Raw genomic sequence first — 26131 nt, 5'->3', positions numbered from 1 at the left:
TTTTTACGGTCACGGTTTCGCTTGTGTTCATGGGTTGCATGCCTTTGTGTGTTTGTGTGTGAGAGTAATAAGTTAAAAAATAAATAAATAAAAGAGAAGAGAGCTTCCTGTTCCAGTGACATCTTCATGCTATTAAAAGGATTGCTTTTTACCTGGAGCAGAAAGACAACACTTTCTTTATCTTCGCTTTCACATCTGCAGTAGAGGCTTTGAAGCCAGCCTCTACTGCAGTGAAACACAGGGTCCTAACCATCATCAGCGATTTTACTCACTTTTCACTAATTGAATCAATACCCGTATCGATCTATATATTTTACGGCCTTTAATACCTTGACTATTTTAGCGTTGTGGCTTCAAATTGATTGCATGCTTTGAAAAAAGAGCAACTTTGACGTGTGACCAATCATCTTTTACTACCAATCTGGTTTGCTAAAAGGTTAAATGATCAGCTGTAGTTTGTTAATTTTTCAATATTTTTTTTTTCCAGGTGTTTCAAGGGCGACTAGACTCCCTTGCTGTAGCAACCATCAAAGCCCTGACGACAGTCATGCACAAATCTCCAGCTGCAAAGGTAATGTTGACGTTTGCTGTTATTTGCTTATTTGATTAATTAATTCGATTGAAAATACAACAAAAGTTTAAAAAATCACATTTCATGCTGACTAGAGAAGAAGAGTTTAGTTTTAAGAGTGAATAAAATTACAGGAGTCATACATTTTTCCAGATCAGAAGACAAATAGTTTAATTTTAAGCAAGTAAATTGGGAAAACCATAGGGCCTGAAACTGAGCCTTGAGGTACACCACAATTAAGTGGGTTAAGATTTTAACCATGTCCCTTTAAACTGTGCACTCTGACCAGAAGTTAGATTATTTATCCTCCTTTTTTGCCACCCTGTAGGAGGTTTTTAAGGAAAGGATTGGTTACAATCACCTGTACGAAGTGCTCATCTCTCTCGGGCAGCCATCCCGACACCTTCTTAAAGAGCTGATGAACATGGTGAGATTGATTTCCTCCATTATTTGTTGTTGTAGACTTGTCTACCATGTTAATTATTATTGATCAATTTTAAATAATATATGTAGTTACCTCATCCTCTAACCCGCAGTGCTAGCTCTCGTTATTCTGGGTGTCTATAATGTTTCCTGTGTGCATACATCCAGGCAGTGGAGGGTGAGCACTCCTCAGTCGGCCTCCTGGGCATTAGCAACGTGGAGCCTTTGCTGCTGCTCGTCCAGTGGCTCCCAGAGTTGGAGTCATCAGAGCTGCAGCTCTTCACGGCCGATTGGCTGCGCCGCCTCAGCTGCCTCAACCGCCAGACCCGCGCCACCTGTGTCAACGCCGCCATGGTCATGCAGGCTCTGGCAGTGCTGGATCGCCACGAACGACTCCACCGAGCTTGCGCCGAAAGCCTGCTGGGACTCGTGGGCTCGCTCGGCTCCCAGTCCCTGAGCGCCAGGGAACTGCTGGGACTCCTGCGCCTCCTCAGGCCTCCGGAGCCGAGCCAAGCGCATCCGCACGTAGGTCCCGCCTTGAGAGCCCTCCTGGCCATGGTACGCAAGCAGGGCCTGGAGTGTGCCATGCAGTACTTCGACTTGTCACCGAGCATGGCGGGAATTGTAGTTCCAACAGTGCAGCGTTGGCCGGGGTCTGCGTTCAGCTTCCTCGCTTGGTTGTCGCTGGACCAGGACCAGCTGGGCCCACTCAGTAAAGACAAGAGGAAACAGCTCTACAGGTGGGAGGAGTGTTCGCTTTCACCACACTCTCAATTCAATACATGATGAGATCGTGTTCGTGTTAATCATGTTAAACTCTACATTTAATTCTGTGCAGCTTTTTTACCCCTGGTGGGACGGGGTTTGAGGCCTTTATTAGCTCCGCTGGTGTGCTGGTGGTGGCAGTGTGCACAAAGAAGGAGTACGTCACCGTCATGCTACCCGACTACTGCTTCTGTGACTCACTCTGGGTGAGTCAAGTGACACACTCGATTAATTTTAATTGGTTGAAAGGGAGGCACCACTGAAATATTAACATGTTGACAATATAAAAAAACCTTCTTCTTGGGCTAAATGTCTGAATTTCTGTCTACAGCACAGCATCGGTGTGGTGCACGTACCTGGAAAGAGGCCGTTCGGCCAGAGTCTTGTCTACATTTATGTGGATGGACAACAGAAACTGTCTGCCCCCCTCAAGTACCCCACCATGACCGAGGTGAGGCCCCCAGTTTCTTGGCAGCTTGGATTAATTCACCAATCCAATGACATTTTCCTCCTTCTAATGTATTTTTGTGTCGTTCTTATCTCCTCTCCGCTCGCAGCCGTTTACCTCCTGCTGCATCGGCTCGGCCGGCCACCGCACCACCACCCCTCCGCCCTCCCAGATCCCCGACCCTCCCTTCTCCTCCGCCACCACGCCCACCACCCGCTCCTCGCTGGGCGGCATCCTGTCGCCGCAGACCTGGGGAGGGCTGCTCGGGGGGAAGCCCGAGTCCGTGACTAAGCTGATTTCGGCGGGGACCCAAGACAGCGAGTGGGGAAGCCCCACGTCCCTGCAGGGCCAGCTGGGAAGCGTGATGGTGTTTCACGAGCCCCTGCAGCAAAACCACATAAAAGCCATCTGTAGCGCCGGTAAGCACGGGGAGGAGGAGATGAAGAGATTTTAAAAGAAAAGTGTAGCGGGATGAGACTAGATCCAAGCTTGTTTTTTCTTCCCTCTCATACAGGTCCAAACTGTATCTCCCCATTTAAAACCCAGGAATCAGAACTCGGTGATCTATCCACCAAACTGCTGCTGCACTACTCACCTAAGGCAGGTTTAGCTCACTAAAACGTTGTTTCCCCCACGCTGATAACTGCTCACTAAAGTCGACCATTCTGGTTCCAGGCGTGCAGAAACCCCATCTGTCTGGATCTGTCTCCGAACATGCTGCACGGACGCCTGACGGGGAACAAAGTCGTCAACTGGGACATCAAGGTGGGTGCAGCTCACGGCTGCCGATCGCTCAGGTGGACGTATTTACACGTAAAGCATTTATTTGAATGTGTATCGATCTGTGGCAGGACATGATTAACTGCGTGGGCGGCCTGCCGGTGCTCTTCCCCATCCTGGAGCAGCTGGCTCTGGTGACTCCGGACCAACAGGGCAGCGACCCTGCAGCCGGGTCAGACTTCATCACCCCTGATGTGACCACACCTGCTGATGGAGACTGGGTCATCCTCCCATCTAACAGGGCTTCAGGTGTGTTGTGCCACATAAATACGTTTTTTTCGTGTGTGTGTGCAGCATGTTCGAACAAATGTTTGTTTATTTCTTGTCTCAGAGGCTCGTCTGGAGAAGAATCTAGTGGCCACTTTCCTGTTAGTGTTGAAGCATTTCCTGCAGAGGCACCCGATCAACCAGGAGACTCTGCTCCACTCGCACGGCGTCGGGACTCTGGGAGCTCTGCTGCAGAAGGTCTGTGTTTAACTCCAACTGATTTACACACAGCTCGTATGAGCGGGGAGGAATAATGGACACTGTGCAGAGAAATTACTCTCTGGGAGCTCAAACACTTATTTCTGTCCGCTCGACTCACCCAGAAGTATTTAAAACCGCACTCAGGCCTCATCCTGACATTGTCATACAGAGTATTATCCTGCATGAATCACGCTAATGAACGTTAGCCTATATGTCTTTTTTTTTCAGTGCTTTCAGAGAACATATGGTTTCCTGTTTTCCTTCCTGCACTTATATATAAATGTAGAAGTGAGTGGAAGTGTTTTATTAACACTTTTCACTCGTATGCACGAACAGCATTGGCCGTTTTCTACACAACGAAATGTATTTCGCTAATACTTTCGTTACCAAAAGGCTTACGTCCCATAAGCCTTTTGTTTTCCTCCCTGTTCAAACTGGATTATTCCGACTATGAGAGAGCTTGTAGTGGATTAATTATGAGTCCCCGATTTACTGTTTTTGTTTTTATGCATCCACTTTGACCCCCGTCTGAAGTTGCGTCCGCGTTCGTCCGTTTCCTCCGCGAGCTCGCACTTTAATCCTCCGATCCCCTCCTTCCTTTCTTCTTCTGCCTTTTGTCTGCTGCGAGTGCCTCCGCGTTTGTTTGTGTAGCGAGGTACTTGGAAGTGTCTCAGTCAGCATTTACACCACGGGGGAGAATAAAAGCCTCCGCAGAGACCCAGATAAGCAATGTAAATGTTTTAGATGTGGTCGCGGTGGCTCTAGGCAAAGTAACCACGCCCCGTAACTGGTAAATGCCCAAATAAACCACAGTGTTTCCTCAGTCCTACATGTTATCTTATTCATGGGTGTCACAATATCTTATTCGTGCTTGTTAACGAGCCTGTTTGTGGTGGATGTGTGTCTTTTTCGTCTCGTTTTCATATCACCTGACCCTGTGTCACCGTCTGTGTGTATTTGAAAGGAATCGGTCGTGTCATAAATCCGTGTTTGTGTGCGTTTAGCTGCCGGCAGGTCACGCGGACGTCAGCGTGCTGGTTGCCATGCAGCTGCTGATAGAGCAGGTGACGTACGAGAAGAACCAGGCGCTGCTGCAGCAGCTTCACACACATCTGCTGTTCAACTTCAACATCTGGAACAAGGGAGACTTCCCTCTGCGCATAGGTTCGATCTTATTTGTGTCTTCGAGAGCGTCTTTGATTGTAGTTTTAGGCAAAACAGTAATGGATCTTTTTTGTAAACTAATTTTTAGGTCACATCCAGTACATGTCCACTGTCATCAAGGACAACCGGAAGCAGTTCAGGAAAAAATATGGGGTTCAGTTTCTGTTGGACACCATGCGCCTTTACTATGGGTACGACTCCTATTTCCACACCTGTTTTTATGTCGTCAAATGTTTTCAGGCTAAACTCAAAAGTTCGCCGTCTACTCTGCACTTTAGGAAGAACACTAGCAAGGAGGGAGACCTGAGCGAGGACGACATTCGCACCATCCGCGCGTCCTTGTGCGGCCTCATCAAGTACTACATCAGCAAGGGCATGTCCCATGAGGAGATGCAGAGCATTCTGGGATACATCGCCGCCATCGGGGATGAAGACCAGGTACGTTACAGATACGTCGCAGACGAGGCACAGAGGAAGACATGAGCATGCTTGTTCTGGACCACAGGAATCCAACATTCACCTGGAACAAAATGTTAATTAATTTTCACGGAGCCAAGATTAAGATGTGTGAGGCTATCAAATATGGAGTAGGTCAAGTTATTATTAGTGTATGCAGATGACCCATTTATTGTAAAACTGGTTAATCCGTGATAACAACAAGCCATTAGAGGATTGTAAAAAAGAAAAAAAGCGGAGATGACCTTTCACTACAGGATTTCCATTGGAGTGAGGAAGCTGCCTGCTCATTTCCCGCCTGGCAGCTGTTTTGCCATCCTCTCGTATCCCCTTAGTTATTTTTAAATATTTTCCTCGCTGTAAGCAATATCCACGAGTGGCTGAAAAAAAAGGACTTTTTTTGTTTTTTGTCAGTTACTTTGCAGTAGTCTCTTTGTATATCCTCTTAAACTCTACATATGCCCACCCACTATGAACATGTGGTCAATACAATCACCTTATCCTCATACGTTTAATGTATGAGAATCAATTAACAGAGCATCATAATTGCTGCTACACTTGCAGGAAAACTGCTGAATTTCTGATTCACATGGTGCTTGATGTGGATAATAAGTCATTTTCATGGCTCTTTAAAAAAGTCAGAATAAACACCTTTGGGAATAATATCTGTGGTTGTGTGTGTTGCAGCTTTGTGGGGTCCTGGAGTTGTTACTCAGCCTTCTTCAGACCTGTCCGACCAGAGACCAGCTCGTCCTGCTCCTCTTCGAGCCCGCCGCCGCCGACTCGAGTTACGCGCTCCTTCTGAATAACAAACACTCGGATCGTCTCCGGGAGCTCGTCTTCAAGGTGAGTTGCGCCGAATTGATGCCGTCAGTCACGTCGTCCGTCATAGGTGCATTCGCCTGAATTCTGCTCACCTCTGTGCAGCTGTTTGAGCGGATGTTGCGCTGCGACCGCGTCTACGAGAAGAACAAGCAGCGGCTGCGGCTGAGGGAGGCGGGCTACGCCGGGCTCTCGCTGCTCTTCTCCGAGCTTCTCATCACTCCCACCCTGATCCGCTGCCTCCTCAACCAGGTCCTCCACACAGGTCAGAACCTCCATCAGGTTCATCCAGACTTAGGAATAATTATTTCCAACCGTACGGGTTGGTTTATACCAGGGGTCTTCAACGTTTTTCAGGCCAAGGACCTCCAATGCTAATGGGGACTGAACAGACTCTCGGCCAATTGCAGGGAACTTGACAGAGTCGGTGTGTAATATACGGCCTCGTGATTGGCTCAGCAGCGATGGGGGCGGAGCCTACTGTGTACAGGAACCTTAGATTGACAGGTCTAGTGTGGCGCTCTGTGTGAAGTGAAGTGCAGTGCTGATAACGTCTTCAGCCTCCATTTATCCCTTTACTAAAATATGTTGGATTCATGTTAATGTGTATTTAAAGGAATTTAAATTTTGGGGGAAAAATTAAAAAAAAAATAAAATAAAATGTATGAAAAATGTCTGATCAACCAAAGATTTTGTGATCCCTCTGCAGTACCTTCCCCTGTTGAAATTTGTGGATGCTTTAGTCTGCCATTTAGTGGTAGCAAAGTGGTAGCAGCATTTACCATGTTAATGTGCATTTAAAGAAATTTTAATTTGTGGGGAAAATTTTAAAAATATATTAAAAAAAAAAAGTCTAGTCAACCAAATATTTTGCGACCAACCCCCCCCCCGCAGTACCTCTAATTTATAAAGTAGCCTCCTGTATCTTGCATATATTAAATGTATTCAGTCAATGACTATCAAAATGAATAGGGGTCCGTTGATTTTTTTATTTATTTATTTATTTTTTTTCCGTGGTCCATTATGCTGAGTGCCATTACGTGATTACACCCTGAATTAATGGAATCAATTTTGTCAAGCCAGTACATTTTTCTTCAACAGAGAAGCAGCAGCACTCGCCAGTACACAAAAACACCATAAACATATAATGTGTATGTATATATATATATGTGTGTGTGTGTGTGTGTGTCTGCAGATCACGTGGTGAACTACAAGGACCTGATGGCTCTGGTCCAGATCACTCATCGAACCGGACCGAACGTACGCCTCATCGTCTGCAAGAGGGTGAGAGAGCGGCTGCAGGCTGTTGCACTATTAATTACACGTATCGAACTGTAGCAGACACAGGAAGAAGAGAGTCCCAACAATCGATTTGTATCCACTTTGCTTTCCATTTCCTCTCTTCTCGTTATGCTGTATTATTACAATCACACCGACCTGCAACTCTTTAATTAGTTTAATATTTTTCCTTCCTTGTCTTCAGGTGTACCAGCTGCTACAGTCCCAACAGGAGGCTGCCGTCCAGATCTCAAGGCAGCAGTGTTGGCAGGACACCCTCATGCGTCTCTACCTGAGGGGCGACGGCGCGTTGCCGCTGCGCAACTCCGACAGCATCAGCACATGCAGCCTGGAGCTGAGCCGAACCAGCGTCGGCAGCACCAACAACCGGCTCGAGCTCCCGCTGGAGAGGAGGACGCGGGCCGGCAGCTCGGGCCGCTTGGACCGGCTGGACGACGACCGGATCAGCATCGGCGACACCCGCTCCGTGGACAGCCTGGATAACGGCGACGTCATCTCGCTGCTGGACACGCCGTCGTCCTCCGCCTCCACCGAGCCGCCGCCGCCGCCGCCACCGCAGCAGCAGCAGCACGTCAAGCCCTGGGTGGTGGGAAAGTCGGGCGGCTTGACGCTGGATCTGTCCCACCTTCAGGCCTATGAGGGCGTGGATAGCGGGAGCCAGACTCCCGGGAGCGGGCCCAGCACGCCTTCGCCGCTGGAGAACTCGAAGCCTTTCCCGGGGAGCTCAGGGGATCGAGATGCGACCTCCTCCCTGGCTGAGGACAGCTTTCTCTTCAGTGACAACATCTCACTGGGAGAGTCCTTCAACAACGCTGAGGTGAGATGGGAGATATTGAACCGTTAAATATTCACTACTAGCGGGCGGTCCCACTGCCTTAATGCTACTAAACAGCAGGAGCTTCCGACTGACTCAGTGAAATGTCATCGCCACCTCAGGGATTCGAGCACTGGCTTTCATCTATTGCACTCTTTTCATTATTTCAGTGTCTCACTGGAGGAGAGAGGTTGAAGACAGAGACAACCTGTCTCCTCCTACAGCAGGAATCTGTTAGTTACATCGTGTACTGTTTGAGTTTGAGTTGTTAGGATGTAAACGTCCCCGTCATTCAAGAGACACGTTGTGTGACGAGCCTTTTTTTTGGTGTTGTGTCGCCCCCTAGCGGGCGGAGGAGGAGCTGTGCAACATGCTGCTGGAGATCATCCTGTGTGTGATGTGGCGAGGAGTCGAGGGGTCTGATGATTCTGCGTGGCTCGAACGTGGTCAAGTCTTCTCCGCTCTCACCAAACTGGGAACCGCCAACGAGCTGCTGCTTCCTGTCGACCAAATAAAGCTCAGGTCTGCTCTCCACTCAAGGGATAAATTTAAAGTTTTAAAGTCTGGAGTTTCAGTAACTAACCGTGCCTCGTTCCTCCTTTAGTTTAATGGAGCGTATGTTGGAGTGGGCGGTGAGTGATAACCGGGAGGCGTCAGCTGCTACTTTGCCACAGCACACGGAGAACGCGGTGCGGCTGCTTCACATGGTACAAGACTTCCTGCAGGCGGAGGGCCTGGTCAACCCGGCGCTGTGGACGGAGAAGGTGCTGGAAGAGACTGTGACGTTGATGGACAGTCTCATGGTGTGGTACTCTTCAGGCACGCAGTGGTTCCAGCTCTCCCAAGTTGGACTGAGACTGCTCCTGGGCTTCATGGCGCAGGAAGACCCCGAGGTGAACTTTTATTTACAGTGGTGATTTGGTTTGATACCACAGATTTTTGTTTTGATTTGAGAATCGATTTTTAGAGCATAAACACCTGGTATCGAAAGTATCATTATTTTGATTTGAGAAGCGGTTTTAGAGCATAAACACCTGGTATCGATTTTAGAGCTTAAAGACCTGGTATCGATTTTAGAGCAGAAAGACCTGGTATCGAAAGTATCGATGCTTTAATTTCAAAATCGATTTTAGAGCATGAAGACTTGGTATCGGCAGTATCAATATTTTGATTTGAGAATCGAAATCAGAGCATAAAGATCTGGTAACGAAAGTATCGATATTTTGATTTGAGAATCAAATTTAGAGCATAAAGATCTGGTATTGATTTTAGAGCACAAAGATCTGGTATCGATTTTAGAGCATAAACACATGGTATCGATTTTAGAGAATAAACACCTGGTATCGATTTTAGAGCATAAACACCTGGTATTGATTTTAGAGCATAAAGACCTGGTATCGAATTTAGAGAATAAAGATCTGGTATCGAAAGTATCAATATTTTGATTTGAGAATCGATTTTAGAGCATAAAGATCTGGTATCAGAAGTATCACTAATTTCCAGTTATCCTCAATTTCTTCATACCATGCACACAAAATAATAAATTAACTCTGTCCCAGGTGTGCGCCATGGCCACTGCCAAGCTAAACGGCATCCTGCAGACCAAAGAGATCTCCAGCCAGGACGAGGCCTGCTACCTGCTGGGGAAGGTGGAGGGGATCCTGCGGCGCTCTGTTCAGGAGCAAACAGAGGAGACGTACTCCTTCCTGGTTCCACTGCTGCGAACGCTGCTCTCTAAAGTCCACCGCCTCCTCTACATGGAGCTGCACCTGCCGCAACTCCCCGACACCAACGGAAGTCCGTCCTTCTTCGAGGACTTCCAGCTGTACTGCAACTCACCTGAGTGGCGCGTCTACCTCGACAAATACGTAAGAGACTAACAATCACGGTTGCTTTTGTTAGAATTTAAAACGATAAAAGTAAAACGATTGATTATTTACTTGTTTTTGGTCTTTAGATTATCCCATACATGAAGCAATACGAAATCGAGATGTTCAGCCAGGGTCACGAGACCATGGCTCTGTATTGGAAAGAGTGCTACGAGGCCTTTATGGTCAGCTTGCACAAGAGAGAGCGTGAGCGGGGCGAGAGCAAGATCCGCTTCCAGGTTAGTTGATTCTGCAACACCTATAATAACTACTGTGAAGCTAATCTGTATCAGGAAATAACTCGAGTGACACCTCTTGTCCTGTTTTTTTATTTCTCAGGAGCAATTTGTGGAGCCTTTCTCCCGCCGCAGCCGCCAGGAAAACCTGCGCTACAACAGCATGTTAAAGCAGCAGCACAGCCAGAACAGCGCCATCATCAGGCAGTGGAAGGCAGCGCGGCGGGGTCTGGTGTGTGAGAGAGGGCCCTGGGCTGACAGGTACTGGCTTTATCTAATATCTTCTGCATATCTGTGCAATTTAGGGATTTAGTTAAGTTAACGTAGGTCAAATTTGATTACAGGAACGATGTATGTATAGATATATCACAATGTGTTCTGTAACCGTTCCTAACAGGCAGCAGGATGAGATGCACTGGAGGGTGTCGAGTGCTGAGAACTACTCCCGAATGAGGCTGAAGCTGGTCCGTAATTACAACTTTGATCCACACCGGGAGGCGAGCGCTCTGAGAGACAACCTGGGTAAGACGACGCTAATTCAGTGGTCTCTGAAACTGTCTTGGTGCTAGTTTAGACTAACACCTGGCTCCTTCGCGGAAAACTAATTAATAGTTGTACTATTGACCAGTGTTTTGCATTTAATATTAAGCTATCCCTTATCAATTTACTAAAATATGTTGGATTCATGTTAATGTGCAATTTAAGAAATATAAATTTGGGGGGGAGAAGTAAAAAAATATATAAAAAATGTCTAATCAACCAAAGATTTTGCGCCCCAAATGCAGTACCCCCTTCTTGTTGAAGCCCTATGTTTTAGACTTTTTGGTGGTACCCCAGCAGATGTATTCAGAGGACGGTGGTGGTGATTATAAGTGTGTCACGAATGCAGCCGTCCAACCTCCCCCCCCTTGATAAACAGATTAAAAAGGACTGACCTTGAAAATCCTCTTTAAGCCGAACCCATGTCGTCCTCCTCCATTTACTTTATAAGGATGAGCCACTCAGCGTGGAATTTCCTAATTAAGTGTTCTCCATGTTGCCCTTTTTTTTCTTTTTTTTTAATCTGTACTCATTTCAAGTTTCAAAAGACAACATCTTAGAAATGCACGTTGACTGTCGGACACATCACGAGTGTGTAAAGCTTCTATTAATGAAAGAAAAACACTGAAGAGAGCTGGATATGCATGATGGTTCGCTCCTGCCAGGTGCATTTTTCATAGTTTGTCAGCCCTCAACGAGCGTGCTCAGAAGTTAATTTTCACCGCTGCCGTATGATATTAACCACTCCACCGTCTCTGGATGCTGCGTCACAGTTTTTAATCCCCTCTTGTCTGTCTTGCTCTCCTCAGGTGTCCATCAGCAGCGTGTAAACCCAGAGTCTCTGCTGCTGGAGGCTGTGAAGCAAGTCAAAGTCAGCGACCTGGAAGATGACATCCTGGAGCTCCCAGAGGAGGACCCTGCTGCTGCCAGCAACCAGTCAGTCTCCAAACACAGAACAACCCACCGTGTTCACATAATACAATACATGTGATGAATTATTTAGATATTTCGTGAAACTGTCTCCATAAATCTTTGCGTCCTGCAGGGTTGAAGCGGACGATGCGGGCCAGAAGGAGAAACTGGTGTTGTTGGAGGACTGTGAGCTGGTGACGGTGGTGGACGTAGTCCTTGGACGCCTGGAAGTCACCACGCAACACATCTACTTCTACGACAGCAGCCAGGAGAAAGAGGAGGGTGAGGAGACACTAGTAGATAATACAGGGATGGAAAAAGTGCCTCATTATCGTGTCGCTTAAATAAATGCTCCTTTTTCTCCTGAAGGTGTGGGACACGACTTCAAATGGCCCCTGTCTCAGATTCGAGAGGTCCACCTCAGACGGTACAACCTGCGGCGCTCTGCTCTGGAGATCTTCCTCATCGACCAGACCAATTATTTCCTCAACTTTAAAAAAGAGGTGATGAGCCACCAGCATAACACTGCTACTGCGCTGAACGATGTTATGTTTCCCGAGAATGTGGTCGCAAGAAAAGTCACCATTAATCCCAAATTTTTCCCTGGAAAATAAGAGTAAAGAGGCCCAGTGATGTGACCATTCACACTAGTTACATAATATTGATATAAGTTATAGGAGACACTCTATTCTTTCATTTTAAAACTTTAATTAGCTACATTAAGTCAAACTAACACTTCAAAAGCTTCCAAAAGGTTAAAAAAAAAACTATTGTTGCCAGTGGGATTAAACAGCTTAACAACACCCTCGTTATATTTATTCTTACCCTCCTGAGACCCTGCGTCCTCATATGGGGACGTTAAGTTTTAGGTTATATTGCAGCTTATTCTGCTCCATTTAAACCCGTTGTCCTCGTTTGTGGACGCTTTAGTCATCAGCCATCTAGTGGTAGCAAAGTGTTAAAACTTATTTATTTATGCTCATTAACTTTTCTAGTTTGATACAAGGCGCAAATTTAACAAATTAGCAGTTTTTGCAAATAAGCAAGTACTCGTTTGAGGACGTTGAGACTTCATTGTCTGCAATTGTGTCATTGTACAGCCATGTTCAGGTATTAAAATGAACAGTTTTACATTTTGTCACACATTGGGTGACTTTATTATAATATAAATAATGAAATAATCCCAGCATCCACATATGAGGACATTGTTTTTGTTCAAAAACTACTACTTCCTGGTCAAAGATGAAGAAATTAAAAATGCGTACCAAATAAAAGCTTGGCTCTCAGGAGGTTAAATATTTGGTGTGTAGTTTCAGATGCTTATGACATGTTTTTAATCACAGGTGAGGAACAAGGTGTACAGCCGCATGTTGATGCTACGTTCCCTCAGCCTCTATGGAACCCGTTCTCCCCAGGAGCTGCTCAAGGCCTCCGGACTCACACAGGTCATTATTATATACGTTTCTGTTCATTAGTGACTTTAAATGTCTTCAGCTTCAGAGAATATTGTGTTCATTCTGATTTCCGTCACAGAAATGGGTGAACCGGGAGATTTCCAACTTCGACTACTTGATGCAGCTCAACACCATCGCAGGCAGAACGTACAACGACCTGGCTCAGTATCCAGTGGTGGGTTCACGGCTGAACTGGACAACTTATTTGATTTATTTAATTTTTTTAGAGAATTAATACGCTTGAGCTTGTGTGTTCAGTTTCCCTGGATTCTGGCCGACTACACCTCAGAGGAGCTGGACCTGTCTGATCCGAGGGTATTCAGGGACTTGTCGAAGCCGGTGGCCGTGCTTAACGAGCGCAATGCCAAAGCCGTTAGAGAGAAGTATGTTCCATTCAGCTGTAAAGTGACGTTTTTTTTTTCGTCAAAAGCTCAGATTGACCTTTTTGAAATGTGTCCTGCAGGTATGAGAGTTTCGAAGATCCAACAGGCACTATTGACCGGTTCCATTACGGCACCCACTACTCGAATGCTGCAGGGGTCATGCACTACCTGATCAGAGTGGAGCCCTTCACCTCGCTGCACATCCAGCTGCAGAGTGGACGGTAAGGACCATCAGATCCTGCAATGTCTTCGTAGCGTCTGTGCTGTAGGTCAGAGCCGTCCGCTTAACTTCCTGCCTCGACCCAGATTTGACTGCGCCGACCGGCAGTTTCACTCCATCCCAGCGACTTGGCAGACCCTCATGGACAACCCCAACGACGTCAAGGAGCTCATCCCCGAGTTCTTCTACTTCCCAGAGTTTCTGGAGAACCAAAACGGTGAGAAAACCCTTTAATTTTACCTCAGTGGGGTAATTGCATTCATCGGTTCATGCTGAGGTTTTAAATAGACCAGATTTGTATCCATTTAGTCGTCAGGCAGTTTCACAAATAGCAGTTTTGGCCTGATTTAAGTTACTGCATGGAAAACATTTAAAAAATAGGTTGTCAACATGGGGTCCGCAGTCGTAAAATCTTTGGTTGATTAGACATTTTTCTATATTTATATATATTTTATATTTTTATTTTTCCCAACAAATTAAAATTTCTTTAAATAGACATTAACATGAATCCAGTGAATTCCCAGATGCATGCTGCAATATCAGCAGATGAGAAGCTAACCGTGCAGCTCGCTAACATCAGTCCCTACTACTTTTAGCTGTGTTTAAAGTTAAAACTTGGATCCGTTAAATTATTTTCTTTATCTGTCAGTGCACCCGTTAGGTATGTTTATGTTGCACAGTGTTCCTACTTAATCTCCCCTTCAGTTTGGGGGCCTGAAAAACTGGTTTAAAAGATTAGCAACACACCTGAATTCAGATTTTACATGTTTTAAGAGGAGAGACTCTGACTATATTGAAGAATGAATGTTTATTTTGAACAAAAAATTAAGTAAAAAAGTTCGAAAAGGAGCAGGGAGAAGTATAAACTTGTAAACTCCTACCTTCTTATCACCCTATTTATAATGAGTGGATTAATTATGCTAAATGTATTGACATATAATTAATTAACTTCACCAATATACATTTAATCGTCCCAGTTCCCGTCCTCACTTGTTCTTAATGATTCTCGCTGTAATTTTAGGTTTCGATCTGGGCCGCCTGCAGATCTCCAAGGAAAGGGTTAATGATGTTGTTCTGCCTAAATGGGCCAAGTCCCCCGAGGACTTCATCTACAAGCACCGCAAAGCTCTGGTGAGATGCAGTTAGAAGGATTACTCTCACCCTGAGAGAAAACTGTGAAGTAACAAGTCAGCTGTTACCTCTGATTAAAACCTGAACCTGAACAGACTGAAACTGTGGTGGGGTATTTATTACTTGTATGTGTGTGTGATTTTTCTGTAACAGGAGTCGGAGAACGTGTCGGCCCACCTTCACGAGTGGATCGATCTGATCTTCGGTTACAAACAGAAGGGCCCTGCAGCGGTTGAGGCTCTCAACGTCTTCTACTACTGCACGTATGAAGGTAAAGAAGCATCGCAGGCTGCATTCACACCGTCATGTCACATCATAGTTTTATACATATATATACATATATATATATACACATATAAATCTGTTTGGTGTTGCAGGGGCGGTGGACTTGGACGCCATCACCGACGAAAAGGAGCGTAAAGCTGTCGAAGGCATGATCAACAACTTCGGTCAGACGCCGTGCCAGTTACTCAAGGTGCACCTAAAGCAAGACTCAGTGAAACTCTGTTGTTTCTGTTTTCATGCCTAGTTACACATGTTTCAGGCTAAGGAGCCCAAACTGATGGAGAGATACTATATGTGCTCTATATTAAACCAGTGCTACTTATAAATATACATCATTATTATCAGTTTGTATTCAATATTAAGCTGTAAAAATAATACACAGGTTCAAATATTAATTTTTTTTGTTTCAAACATGTGCAACAGTGGTGTGGCCGACCTAAACATACCTCCAGGTCATTCCCTTGATTTGACTTTGTGCATATGTGCCTCTAGGAGCCCCACCCGGTGCGTCTGTCTCAGGAAGAAGTGGAGAAGAGGAAGGCTCAGCTGGACTCGTGTCCTTTCAGCATGTTCGAACACCTCAGCGATCTCAAGTCCTTCTTCGTTGAGGTTTCATCTCTCTTCTTCCAGTTAATGAAAATCACTTCTAACTAACTTGTATGAAAACTATAACTTGTTGCCGTTGGCGTTGCAGGGCATCAGCGACAACATCCCGCTGGTAAAGGTGGTGGTGCCTAAGAATCAGTCCCATTCTTTCATCACTCAGGGGAGCCCTGACACCATGGTGAGCCCTTGCTAATATTTAAATATCCCACCGTTAATAATTGGGCTTTTAATAATGTGTAATATGTATTTTTGTTAGGTGACAGTGAGTCAGAACTGCCTGGTCGGGACCCATGGGTGGCTCCCTTACAACAAGAACATCTCCAACTACTTCACCTTCATTAAAGACCCCACGGTTTCCAACACCAAGTAAGAACCGAGCAACCAAACGGCAGCACGTTCAGAGCAATAAGGCTGGGAAACGAACGTCCTGTTTCTTTGTCCGTCTTCACCTAGAACTCAGCGTCTCCTGTCGGGACCCTTCGCCCCAGGCGTGGAGGTCACGGCGGGGCTGTTCGTGGCCTCGCACGACGGGAAGCTGCTCTTCAGCGGCGGCCACTGGGACAACAGCATTCGCGTCACGTCGCTGGTCAAGGGCAAGACTGTGGGACAGCACATCAGACACATGGGTAAAGAAAAGACTTCACGCCGCATCCGAAAAGCAGAAGCGTGTAGGTGGCTGAAAAATATTTATTTTTATTATTCTCTCCCTCAGACATCGTGACCTGCTTATCAACAGACCACTGCGGCATCCACCTGATCTCTGGCTCCAGAGACACAACCTGCATGGTGTGGCAGGTTCTGCAGCAGGTTAGGACAAAAAAATACACATTAACACACACTGACATACATATTTACTCTTTACAGGGCAACAATTCTCATCGCATTTGCTACTTAGAATCATTCTGTGCCAAGAGAAAAGCACACGTCTTCTCTGAGAAGGAGGGGAAACTTTTTACGTTGTGCGACGCTGCACTTGTGCTTTGTTGTTGTCTTTTTAGCGCGTTAATGTTAGCGACTCCAACCAACACAAATAATGCAGTGTATTTGGTTTAAAGGAATTTATGATTCATTAGATTAATATACTAATACATTATCTTTAAACACACTTCACTCTTAAAAAAAAAAGTCACTCCAAGTTAAGTTTAACACTTGAGAGCTCTGCGTATTTAAACGTAGCAATGTTTGTGTGCGCTACTAATTTTTTCTTTATGCGACTAAAATTTTTAACTTGGCATACGACGAGTCTCAACCGGAGGGATCTGTTCAAGAATATAACCTTGCAACAAATTAAATTAAAAGCATAAAAGCAAATAAAACACATGTTTAGGTAGTATAGGGGTTAAAAGAATCAGACTTGTCACGTGCATTGCGTTAGTAGTCTGATGTTTCAGTATATGTGAAGTGATGTGATGGAATGAATTCAGCGCGTCTCCGTTCTGTCCTCTGCCTGCAGGGTGGAGCTCCCGTGGGTCTCCATCCCAAACCGGTCCAGGTCTTGTACGGACACACGGATGAGGTGGTGAGCGTGAGCATCAGCTCGGAGCTGGATATGGCTGTGTCCGGATCACGGGTGAGAGAGCGCGCACACATGCACTCCCTGTAGACGTAGTTGTGTTGATCTGCGTAGAAATGAGTCATGGTGGAAAACTCTGCCTCTGTCTGTGCTGCAGGACGGGACAGTGATCATCCACACGGTGCGTCGGGGTCAGTACATGCGCTGCTTGCGGCCGCCGTGCGACAGCTCCCTGCCGCTTTCCATCCTTCACCTGGCCGTGTCCTGGGAGGGACACCTGCTGGTTCACACCTGCGTGGAGGGCAAAGCGACTCTTAAGGTGCGTGCACAGACCATGACGCACGGAGGGAGGGGAGTCTGAACTGTAGCTGGTGGGTTTTATGTTTTTTTTTTCTTTCTTCCCAGGATAAAAACGCCCTCCACCTTTACTCTGTGAACGGGAAGCACCTCCGCAGTGAGCCTCTGAAGGAGCAGGTCACAGATATGTGCGTGTCGGGGGAGTACGTCGTCATCGGCAGCGAGCAGGGATACCTGTCCATCCGGGACCTCTACAGGTTTGTGCAGGAAAAGCTGACTGTGCATTTAATTTGTTTTTTTCACCCGCTGATCAATTTTGAGATTTTTTGCTATTTTGCTTCATTAACATGTCTTATATCTAAATAATTTTAAAACTAAATCGATCAAAATGCACATTTATGTGCTCGTTTCACTGCACTTTGTCTGTGTTGTGTCTCTAATTTACTCCTAAATTCTCTTATTCTTTCCACCCCGACATATGAGGTAACGTTGTGAAGCTTTTTTTCTCCTGCAAAAGTCAGTCACATCCAAATATGGTCATATCTTTTGTATTGGCAGTCAATCATGAAAGTGGAAAGGCTGATCTGAAGCTAAACTCTCACTGGTTGGTGTCGATTTCTGACAACGTGATTCATTCAAAAGTGTCACATGACTCTAGTCTGTGTTTATCTGTGAGGGACATTTAAAAAATGCCTCTAAGAAGAAAATTACAGCTGAAATTAGCAAGAAAAGTCAAAGAAAAGGCAGACGAAGGAGAGGAGAGGGGAAGTCTGATTAGAAACTTAATCTGATATTTTGATATTATGTGTTAATATGATTATAAGATATGTTTTAAAGGATCTGGTTTTGGTCCATAGTGGTTTCCAATAAAATCATGATTTTAACGAATCCATTGTAAAATCATGATTTTACAATGTAAAACTTCTCAAAATTACTTTTTCTACATAATCTGAGCCTGATTTATTGAACATTTTACCCCTAAAAACATGGCAAAAATGGGTTTATTTTAGACTGCTGACAGTATATAAAGTGATAAAAAGAAAGAAATCCAAAATTCTCTCTTTAAATACCTGTAAATATAACATGTTAACAAAATTAAACAAGAATTTTGAACCTCACTTTAGAAGTAATTCAGATTTATGTTCTGGAAATCTATGCAAATTAGCGCATATTTAAGTACAAAGGTCCTCATTTGCATATTTAAATATAAATTCACAGAAAACTTGCAATACAAAAAGTTATTATATTTATATAAGTGATCACCTGGAGAAGTTTGATGGTGATACCTGTTAGTTAAAGATTTTACCCTATTCCCCTGTAGCGTCTTTGCCTTTAAAGTTTTCCTCGTTTCCTCCCGTTGCAGCCTGTCTCTGTGCGCCGAGCCCATGGCCATGCGCGTCCCGGTGCGCTGCGTCTCCGTCACCAAGGAGCAGAGCCACGTCCTGGTGGGCCTGGAGGACGGCAAGCTGATCATCGTGGGCGTGGGCAAGCCGGCGGAGGTAAAGAACTCGCTGCGGAACTACATCGCTCAGAGCCTGGAGGGATCGCCGCTCATGGCCTCCCCCCTGCTGGCGCCACTCCGAGCCCGCTCGCCGACGCGCCTCCTCCACCAGCGCGACCAGCTGGTGTTCAGCCCCACCTCCAGCTCCCACAAACCCTAACAGCTCTTTCCTTTCCATTTGCTGTAGCTCCGACACACACATAAATATATATACATATAAATATATTTAAATATCCCGTATAGCCCGGTGTTCTCAGGGATGGTCGTCGCCCGCACCCATTCGGCTTCACTCCCCCCTTTATCAAACACAAACGTCTGAGCCACACAGATTTTTAACACATTCCTTCAGCACACGGCTGAGCAGACACGACTGTGACGTGGAGCCGACAGCCTTGTGCTTTTACCTCATTCCGTCCCCCCCCCCCCCACGAACGCATTCGGCATCTGTGCAATATTTGACTCGATTAGGCCGCCCAGTGCTGTTTTACCTGAAGTGTCATTACGTTCTGTGTCTTGCCCTTTCGAACCGTTAACGAATATGCTGTGAAACTAATCGACGCTTCTGCAAAACCCAAGCCATAATAAGCTATTAGGTGTAGCTACACAGACTAATAACCTTAACGTTAGACTTAAATGTGAATCGTGTGGTAGTTCCTCTGAATAGTTTGCTCTGAATCACTGCATCGTCCTTATTTATTTATTATTTATTTATTATTTTATATTGACTCACGCTTTGTTTGCCTCACAAGTCAATCAAGCTCCAGTGAACTAATCAACCACTCATGAATCATATCCCTCCTCCTTCCCTCCCCTCCCTCTCTCCTCTTTTGTTTCCTTTTGACTTCACACTTTTCTTTATCCCACCTCCTCCGTCCTCCTCCTTTCCCTCCGCTCTTCCCAGATGCGTTCGGGCCAGATCACACGGAAGCTGTGGGGCTCCAGCAAGAGGCTGACTCAGATCTCCTCGGGGGAGACGGTGTACGACACGACCACAGCCGACCCGTCCCAGTCCCTGAGCCCCTGAACCGTCCCCCTGCATTCTTCACCTCCCCCACCCCCCACAGTTCACCCTTCAGTTTGTCATTTTTTTATTTTTTATTTTTTTGATGCAATATCCTAAATCCCCTCGTGTCCATGTTTGTGTTTTCTGTTTTCTGGGTGTGTGTGTTCTGCTTTGGATCGATCGGACGGTGCTGGCGCCGTTGTCCCAATGCAGACGTTACCACCACCACATCTGTCCCCAAAACTCTTCCTTTACACATCATGTTAACGTCTTGTGCGGATAAATGGATGGATGGATGTGTGTGCATGTGCAGTGTAATGCCGTGCGCTATCTGAAAATATAGTTTCAAGTGGCCTTTTTGTCCCTTCCTCCTCCTCCTCCTCCTCCTCTCCTTGGTTCGTCCTCGGTGCAGACAGGCCGGCCTGTGCTCCCTGGGCCTTTCATGGTTGCCTCAACGCTGCCCCCTGGCAGCCTTATGCAGTAAGACAGCTCCACCACTCACAAGACCAAACTCTCTACCTTTTCTATGTGTTTTTTTTATAAACGTACGTGCGTGTGTTGTTTTCATGTTTTTATTTGATGAATTAATGCATGTGTGCAGCCACTCTCTGTCAGCCCATATGCATGGCATGTTGATTCACTTTGAGATTACGTAGGGGAACAGTTATGAAGTGCGGTAGTCATGCAGTTTCTTTCTTTTTTTTTTATTTTATTGTGAATTTTTACAGTTTTCTGGCTTGTTTAGTTTGAGAACCATTTTACTCACTCAACGTAAGATATCATCTGTCTTTAAAGTTTTTTTTTATTATTATTTAAGAGAAAACAAAACACTACTTTCTCAAACAGACTTCCACGTGGAGATTAATCGCAGCAGCGCGGAGGGAAAAAAAGCAGCATCTCTCTTCATTGAGCTTCATTGAATGTTCTTGAGTTACTTGAATCCGTGTTTATTTATAAGTAAAAGTAGCATTATATTTAAAAAAACAACAACAAATGGCATAAACTCTTCTGACTGTTCAGATTAACCTGTAATAGAAGGACAAAGAAGAAATCCTCAAGGGCTTTATGAGATGTCAGTGTTAAAACAGCAATACGGCTCCTTTCTTCCCGTTTCTCGCGTGCGTTTGCTCGGCCGGCCCTCGATCTCCAGTCTTCCTGTAGTTTAAAACAAAAAAGAAAAAAAAAAAAAATAGATCTAGCTCTCATCACTGCCTCAAGCCACCCTCTGTTGTTTCCTCATCCGTGCTGATTTCTTTACTAATCGGATCACAAAGTAGGAAGCTGCTGCCTGGATGAGACTGTGCGGCTGAGTTTGAACCATATCTGTATCTCTGAGTGTGTGTGTGTGTGTGTGTGTGTGTGTGTGTGTGTGAGGATCATGGCAGCCTCTGATTGTCGAGGCCCGTCCATGTGTTCTGCATCGGTTCTCCTTATTTTATTGTCGTCTTTGTGTTTAGTTTTATATTTAAATGTCACAGCGAGGCCGAGTGCAAAGACCAAACTGTGTCCTTCTTGAAGAGATTTCTGTGAAAGGTGCGTGAACTGTTTTCTAAATGCAGTTTATGTTGTTGTTTTTTTGTTTTTTGTTCGTTTTTTTTTCCATTTCAACCACATTTGTCATTCAGACAAAAAAAAAAGACCACTGTTTGATTTGACTGCAACAAACAGACAGAGTGCCTTTATTCCAGAGCGGTGTTAACATAGATTTCTCTCATCGTCGCCCCCGACTTCTTTAGCCTAAATAAAAAAAAAAAACGGAAGCAGCATTCCTACAAGATAAACCTCGACGACAGGAACCAAGAAAAATCAAAAAAGTACTATTTTGTGTCTTAGCTACGTTCTCTGTGACTGTCACCAAAATGGATGTGTGTGTATATCTGTGATTATTTATGAATACAGTATATAATGTACAGCCTGATTTTTATTTCTTTGAAATGTTCTTTTGCACTTTCCAGGTACTAAATTGTAACAAATTGTTTTAACTTGGCTCCCTAATCTGTACAAACTGCTTTGTATACACAAGTGGAAAATGATCATTAAAGTCTTGTCTAAATTTAACATCTGTCTCGCCGTGCAAATGAATGAATGAATGAATGAAAGGAGAGGAAACGTGGTGTTTGCCAAGTTTTATTCAAGGAGAGGTCGTCGATAATGTTTCTCTCATGTTTCTCTGTGGTTTTCATGCAGCGATCGGGTACGAGCAGATGGACGCTCTCTTCAGGTCGCAGTCGGCGGCCGTCCACCAGCTCTGATCTGCAGCAGTGGGTAGGGACAGATAAGACAGGTGACCTGAATGCAAATTCACTTTCTATCGCCTTATCTAGTTTCTGTGACGCATCCGCTCAGTTATCTAGACTCTGATCCACGGAGCTTCAAATTAGGCACACGCCTCACAATGGTGCGTATCTCACCTATCCTGAACATCTCCACACAGACAGGTTTGGTGGTATGAATGTTAGGGTGACCCGGCATCCAGTCGCTGTACGTCCACTCTGAACCGTCGACCCACGACCCCTGCTGGTTCTGTTACATGCAGCAAACACACAATATGTTTTTTTTTTAAAAAAAATGTATATATATATGATCAGAAATGTTAATGGTACTCGTATTTTGTCGCAAAATTTTTGGTTGATTAGACATTTTTTATACATATTTTTTAAAATTTTCCCCCACAAATTTATACTTCTTTAAAAACATGAAACCAACACATTTTAATAATCAAAATCTCTCCAACCTAAGCCTCCTGTACAAACTAGGCCCCGCCCCCCTATCGCTGCTGAGCCGTCCAGACATTACACGCCGACTCTGTCCTTGGCCTGAAAAGCGTTGAAGACTCTAAAAGTCAAAGACCAGTGCCTCTAAAGATTTATTACGTTCTGGCCTCACTTACAGACGGGACAGAGACAGATGGAACATTTTCAAACAGGAGTTCAAAGGTCAATGTTTTCACCAAGGTGAGAATAACACTATATTATCTCCTGTTGATAACGTATCTGATGACGCTCTCCTTGGCCTCCACGCAGTGCCGCAGTGCAAGACCAGACTGCTGGCGTCACCGTCGGGAAGCAGTTGAGTAAAATTCCCTGTGTTAGATGTGATAAAGTCTAAAGCGACAATTATAATGCCTTTGTTTTTTTTAAAATATGAGCTGCTGCCTGGTGAGAGGAACTTGCCTTGACCGTGGCTCCCAGCCACGTCAACACAGGATTTCTCTCGCCACCCCTGGTCACCAGGGAAACCAGGCGGGATTGCAGGTCGCTGTTGGTTACAGACGCAAGCTCAGCGTTTTTGGCGCTAGCTCTGCAAAGGTCCTGTAGAAAGACAAATGAGTTTAACCACAGACACTCCAAAAGAAAAATCTTCTTCTGTTCCTCTTCTCACCTGAGCGTCCTGGAAGGCCAGAGGTACGGGGTTGAACTCGTAGCAGTTCCCGTTGATGACCTCTCCTAAACATGTCTCTGTCTGGGTGTGGATGCTGCCAGTGGAGGGTTCGGTTCCCTGTCTAAATCCATGTAGTATTTTAAGAATAGGTTCAGTTCCCTGACTGAAACCATCTGGAATAGACTTGAAGGTTCCCTGTCTGAAGTCCTCTGGGATGTTAAGAGAAGGTTCGGTTCCCTGTCTAAAACCATCTGGGTTTGACATGATGGGTTCGGTTCCCTGTCTAAAACCATCTGGGTTCGACATCACAGGTTCAGTTCCCTGTCTGAAACCCTCTGGGATGGAAATTAAGGGTTCGGTTCCCTGTCTAAAGCCCTCTGGGATGTTAAAAGAGGGTTCAGTTCCCTGCCTGAAACCATCTGGGATGGAAATTAAGGGTTCAGTTCCCTGCCTGAAACCATCTGAGTTTGACATGATGGGTTCGGTTCCCTGCCTGAAACCATCTGAGTTTGACATGATGGGTTCGGTTCCCTGCCTGAAACCATCTGGGATCAACAACATGGGTTCGGTTCCCTGCCTGAAACCATCTGGGATCAACAACATGGGTTCGGTTCCCTGTCTGAAACCATCTGGGATGGAAATCATGGGTTCGGTTCCCTGTCTAAAGCCCTCTGGGATGTTAAGAGAGGGTTCGGTTCCCTGTCTGAAACCATCAAGGTTTGACATGATGGGTTCGGTTCCCTGTCTAAAACCATCTGGGTTGGACACCATGGGCTCGGTTCCCTGTCTGAAACCATCTGGGATGGAAATTAAGGGTTCGGTTCCCTGTCTAAAGCCCTCTGGGATGTTAAGAGAGGGTTCAGTTCCCTGCTTGAAACCATCTGGGATCGACAACATGGGTTCGGTTCCCTGTCTGAAACCATCTGGGATCGACAACATGGGTTCGGTTCCCTGTCTGAAACCATCTGGGATCGACAACATGGGTTCGGTTCCCTGTCTAAAGCCCTCTGGGATGTTAAGAGAGGGTTCAGTTCCCTGCTTGAAACCATCTGGGATCGACATCACAGGTTCAGTTCCCTGCCTGAAACCATCTGGTATCGACAACATGGGTTCGGTTCCCTGTCTGAAACCATTAGGGATGGAAATCATGGGTTCGGTTCCCTGTCTAAAGCCCTCTGGGTTGGACACCATGGGCTCGGTTCCCTGCTTGAAACCATCTGGTATCGACAACATGGGTTCGGTTCCCTGTCTGAAACCATCTGGGAGCTCAGGAGTAGAAGGTTCCTCCACACGGACCCAACCACCATCCCCATTCCTCTGGGCTGGAACATCCACAGAGACTGGAAGACAGACCCACTCTCAGTTAGACAGGTTTGTTCAGCTTTAGGGGAACTGACAAATTTTACTGTACTTTATTATTTATTGGTTTGAGCTGAAAGTAGTGTTTATGACTTCTTACTGTCATCTATCAACCAGTGTCTTCTGTCCATCTCTCCAAATCCACTGTTGGAAACTAGTAGATGGAAAAAAAAAAGTTAAGTCAATCCAGCTAATAAACTCAAACTGGATGCTACATTTGCACATTATGCAAAATCCCACATAGTTTCGATAATTAGTCGACAGGTTGTGTGTGTCTCTACTCACTGTACACCTCATTGTCGTGTTCCTTCGCCACGTCGGCCTGGACATCAACAAGCTGGTTGACTGGAGGTGACTTGTTCAAGCCTGTGGGAGCTGCCAGTGAGGCGGCTATGAGGCCTGTGAAGACCAAACATGTAAAGTTAAGAGTTAAACTTCCTTTAGATTAAATCTATACCCTATCTTTGATCTATTATATCGATGATTAACTATTTTGCCAGAGAAACATATAGGCCACAGCTTTTCTTTAAGAGTGTAAAAAAATCAATAAATGTCAAAGTCCATCACTGTTTTTTATTATTTTCTCAATTGTTCCAACTCAGAAGATTTTTATTTGGGTTGAAATGTCTATATATTCCAAGTAATACAGTGTTTTATGAACCCTGCTGTCTCCTCGTGCCAGAATAATTAATTTTTGAAAACATGATCTCAAGAAAATCGTGATTATCATGTCTAGACTTTGAGAAACACATCATCTGAAAACAGAAATTAACCTTCCAGACTTTCTCCTGCTGAACATATTATATATCAAGTGAAAGGTGAAGACTGTGAGATCTTACCTGACAGCGTCAGGACCAGCAGCACCAACTTGGACATCCTGTAAACAATCAGAGCAACGTTTATTTTTACCATATTTTTAACCAGTTCAACTGGTCGGCGAATCTTTTCTTCTTAACAGTAGTGAGTGTAGGTCGCTGTGCCTTACCTGAGACGGCTGTGGTGAACAGTGAGCGACTCAGGAAGTAGAGGGGGCCTATTAATATGTCCCCATCTTGGTGATAAACCTCAGTCTTTGAAGGAGATTACTGGTTAATGTGCGTCACCTATAGAGTGATGATTATTGATTTTTTGATGAACTTTGCCTCCAGGTGTGACACAACCCTGCAACACAATGCTGATATATATATTTACATACGTTGAGCTCCTAAAGAGCTGCTGACCTCTGACACGAACCCACCGGGACAGTTTTCCTTGTCGTGCTGTTACGCTGCACGCATCCTGTTTTCAGGGGGATTGCAAACACGCGAAGGGGTGAATGGCACTCGGTTTAATCGAGGGTGGCTCGATCGATATTTGTGGACATAGGATTGGAGGAGGTTACAACAGATGGTGGAGGTAACTGTGGAGGTCACTGAAGGTTGTTTTGGTGGTA

At 45.3% G+C, this 26131-nt stretch overlaps 2 protein-coding genes across 7 annotated transcripts in view; one reads left to right on the top strand and one right to left on the bottom strand.

Moving 5' to 3' along the window:
• nbeal1 (neurobeachin-like 1) overlaps nt 1-22017 on the top strand; it is a 37653-nt gene extending 15636 nt beyond the window's left edge. For 4 of the 6 annotated variants that reach the window (XM_047576561.1, XM_047576557.1, XM_047576559.1 and 1 more), the window contains 43 exons: nt 488-571; nt 900-998; nt 1163-1734; nt 1833-1965; nt 2091-2210; nt 2317-2626; nt 2722-2807; nt 2883-2972; nt 3059-3236; nt 3319-3452; nt 4460-4619; nt 4708-4810; nt 4898-5057; nt 5763-5921; nt 6003-6162; nt 7093-7181; nt 7381-8013; nt 8357-8532; nt 8615-8903; nt 9570-9878; nt 9968-10117; nt 10218-10375; nt 10512-10636; nt 11464-11590; nt 11700-11848; nt 11936-12069; nt 12910-13011; nt 13100-13195; nt 13279-13403; nt 13484-13624; nt 13710-13840; nt 14645-14754; nt 14908-15025; nt 15132-15229; nt 15532-15648; nt 15734-15823; nt 15902-16011; nt 16099-16271; nt 16358-16452; nt 17099-17215; nt 17316-17477; nt 17564-17712; nt 18819-19850. In XM_047576561.1, coding sequence (XP_047432517.1) covers nt 488-571; nt 900-998; nt 1163-1734; nt 1833-1965; nt 2091-2210; nt 2317-2626; nt 2722-2807; nt 2883-2972; nt 3059-3236; nt 3319-3452; nt 4460-4619; nt 4708-4810; nt 4898-5057; nt 5763-5921; nt 6003-6162; nt 7093-7181; nt 7381-8013; nt 8357-8532; nt 8615-8903; nt 9570-9878; nt 9968-10117; nt 10218-10375; nt 10512-10636; nt 11464-11590; nt 11700-11848; nt 11936-12069; nt 12910-13011; nt 13100-13195; nt 13279-13403; nt 13484-13624; nt 13710-13840; nt 14645-14754; nt 14908-15025; nt 15132-15229; nt 15532-15648; nt 15734-15823; nt 15902-16011; nt 16099-16271; nt 16358-16452; nt 17099-17215; nt 17316-17477; nt 17564-17712; nt 18819-19116 — 7119 coding nt within the window. In that variant the 3' untranslated portion in view covers nt 19117-19850. The other 2 variants (XM_047576560.1, XM_047576562.1) reach the window with 1 other exon arrangement.
• A 53-nt stretch (nt 22018-22070) lies between these two features.
• LOC125000852 lies at nt 22071-25757 on the bottom strand. The gene is made up of 9 exons (XM_047576563.1): nt 25685-25757; nt 25539-25576; nt 24985-25098; nt 24800-24853; nt 23792-24680; nt 23341-23749; nt 23133-23270; nt 22371-22482; nt 22071-22212 (listed from the first exon to the last, which is right to left on the bottom strand). The coding sequence occupies exons 2-9, from the start codon at nt 25573-25575 to the stop codon at nt 22139-22141; spliced, it is 1827 nt and encodes a 608-aa protein (XP_047432519.1). The 5' UTR covers nt 25576; nt 25685-25757; the 3' UTR covers nt 22071-22138.
• Nucleotides 25758-26131: the final 374 nt, after the last annotated feature.

The sequence above is a fragment of the Mugil cephalus genome, chromosome 23 (assembly GCF_022458985.1).
Source record: "Mugil cephalus isolate CIBA_MC_2020 chromosome 23, CIBA_Mcephalus_1.1, whole genome shotgun sequence".
In the NCBI taxonomy this organism is placed as follows: Eukaryota; Metazoa; Chordata; class Actinopteri; order Mugiliformes; family Mugilidae; genus Mugil; species Mugil cephalus.
The sequence above is the reverse complement of the archived record's forward strand: the minus strand, read 5'-3'. Positions and strand labels throughout refer to the sequence as shown.

What these genes read in the sequence shown, in the direction of transcription:
- LOC125000852 (XM_047576563.1), bottom strand. Translation starts at nt 25,575, where the DNA reads ATGTCCAAGTTGGTGCTGCTGGTCCTGACGCTGTCAG. An exon ending in ACACGACAATGAGGTGTACA is followed by an intron (nt 24,854 to 24,984) that starts GTGAGTAGAGAC and finishes TCCATCTACTAG; the next exon opens with TTTCCAACAGTGGATTTGGA. An exon ending in GGCTGGGAGCCACGGTCAAG is followed by an intron (nt 22,483 to 23,132) that starts GCAAGTTCCTCT and finishes TGCATGTAACAG; the next exon opens with AACCAGCAGGGGTCGTGGGT.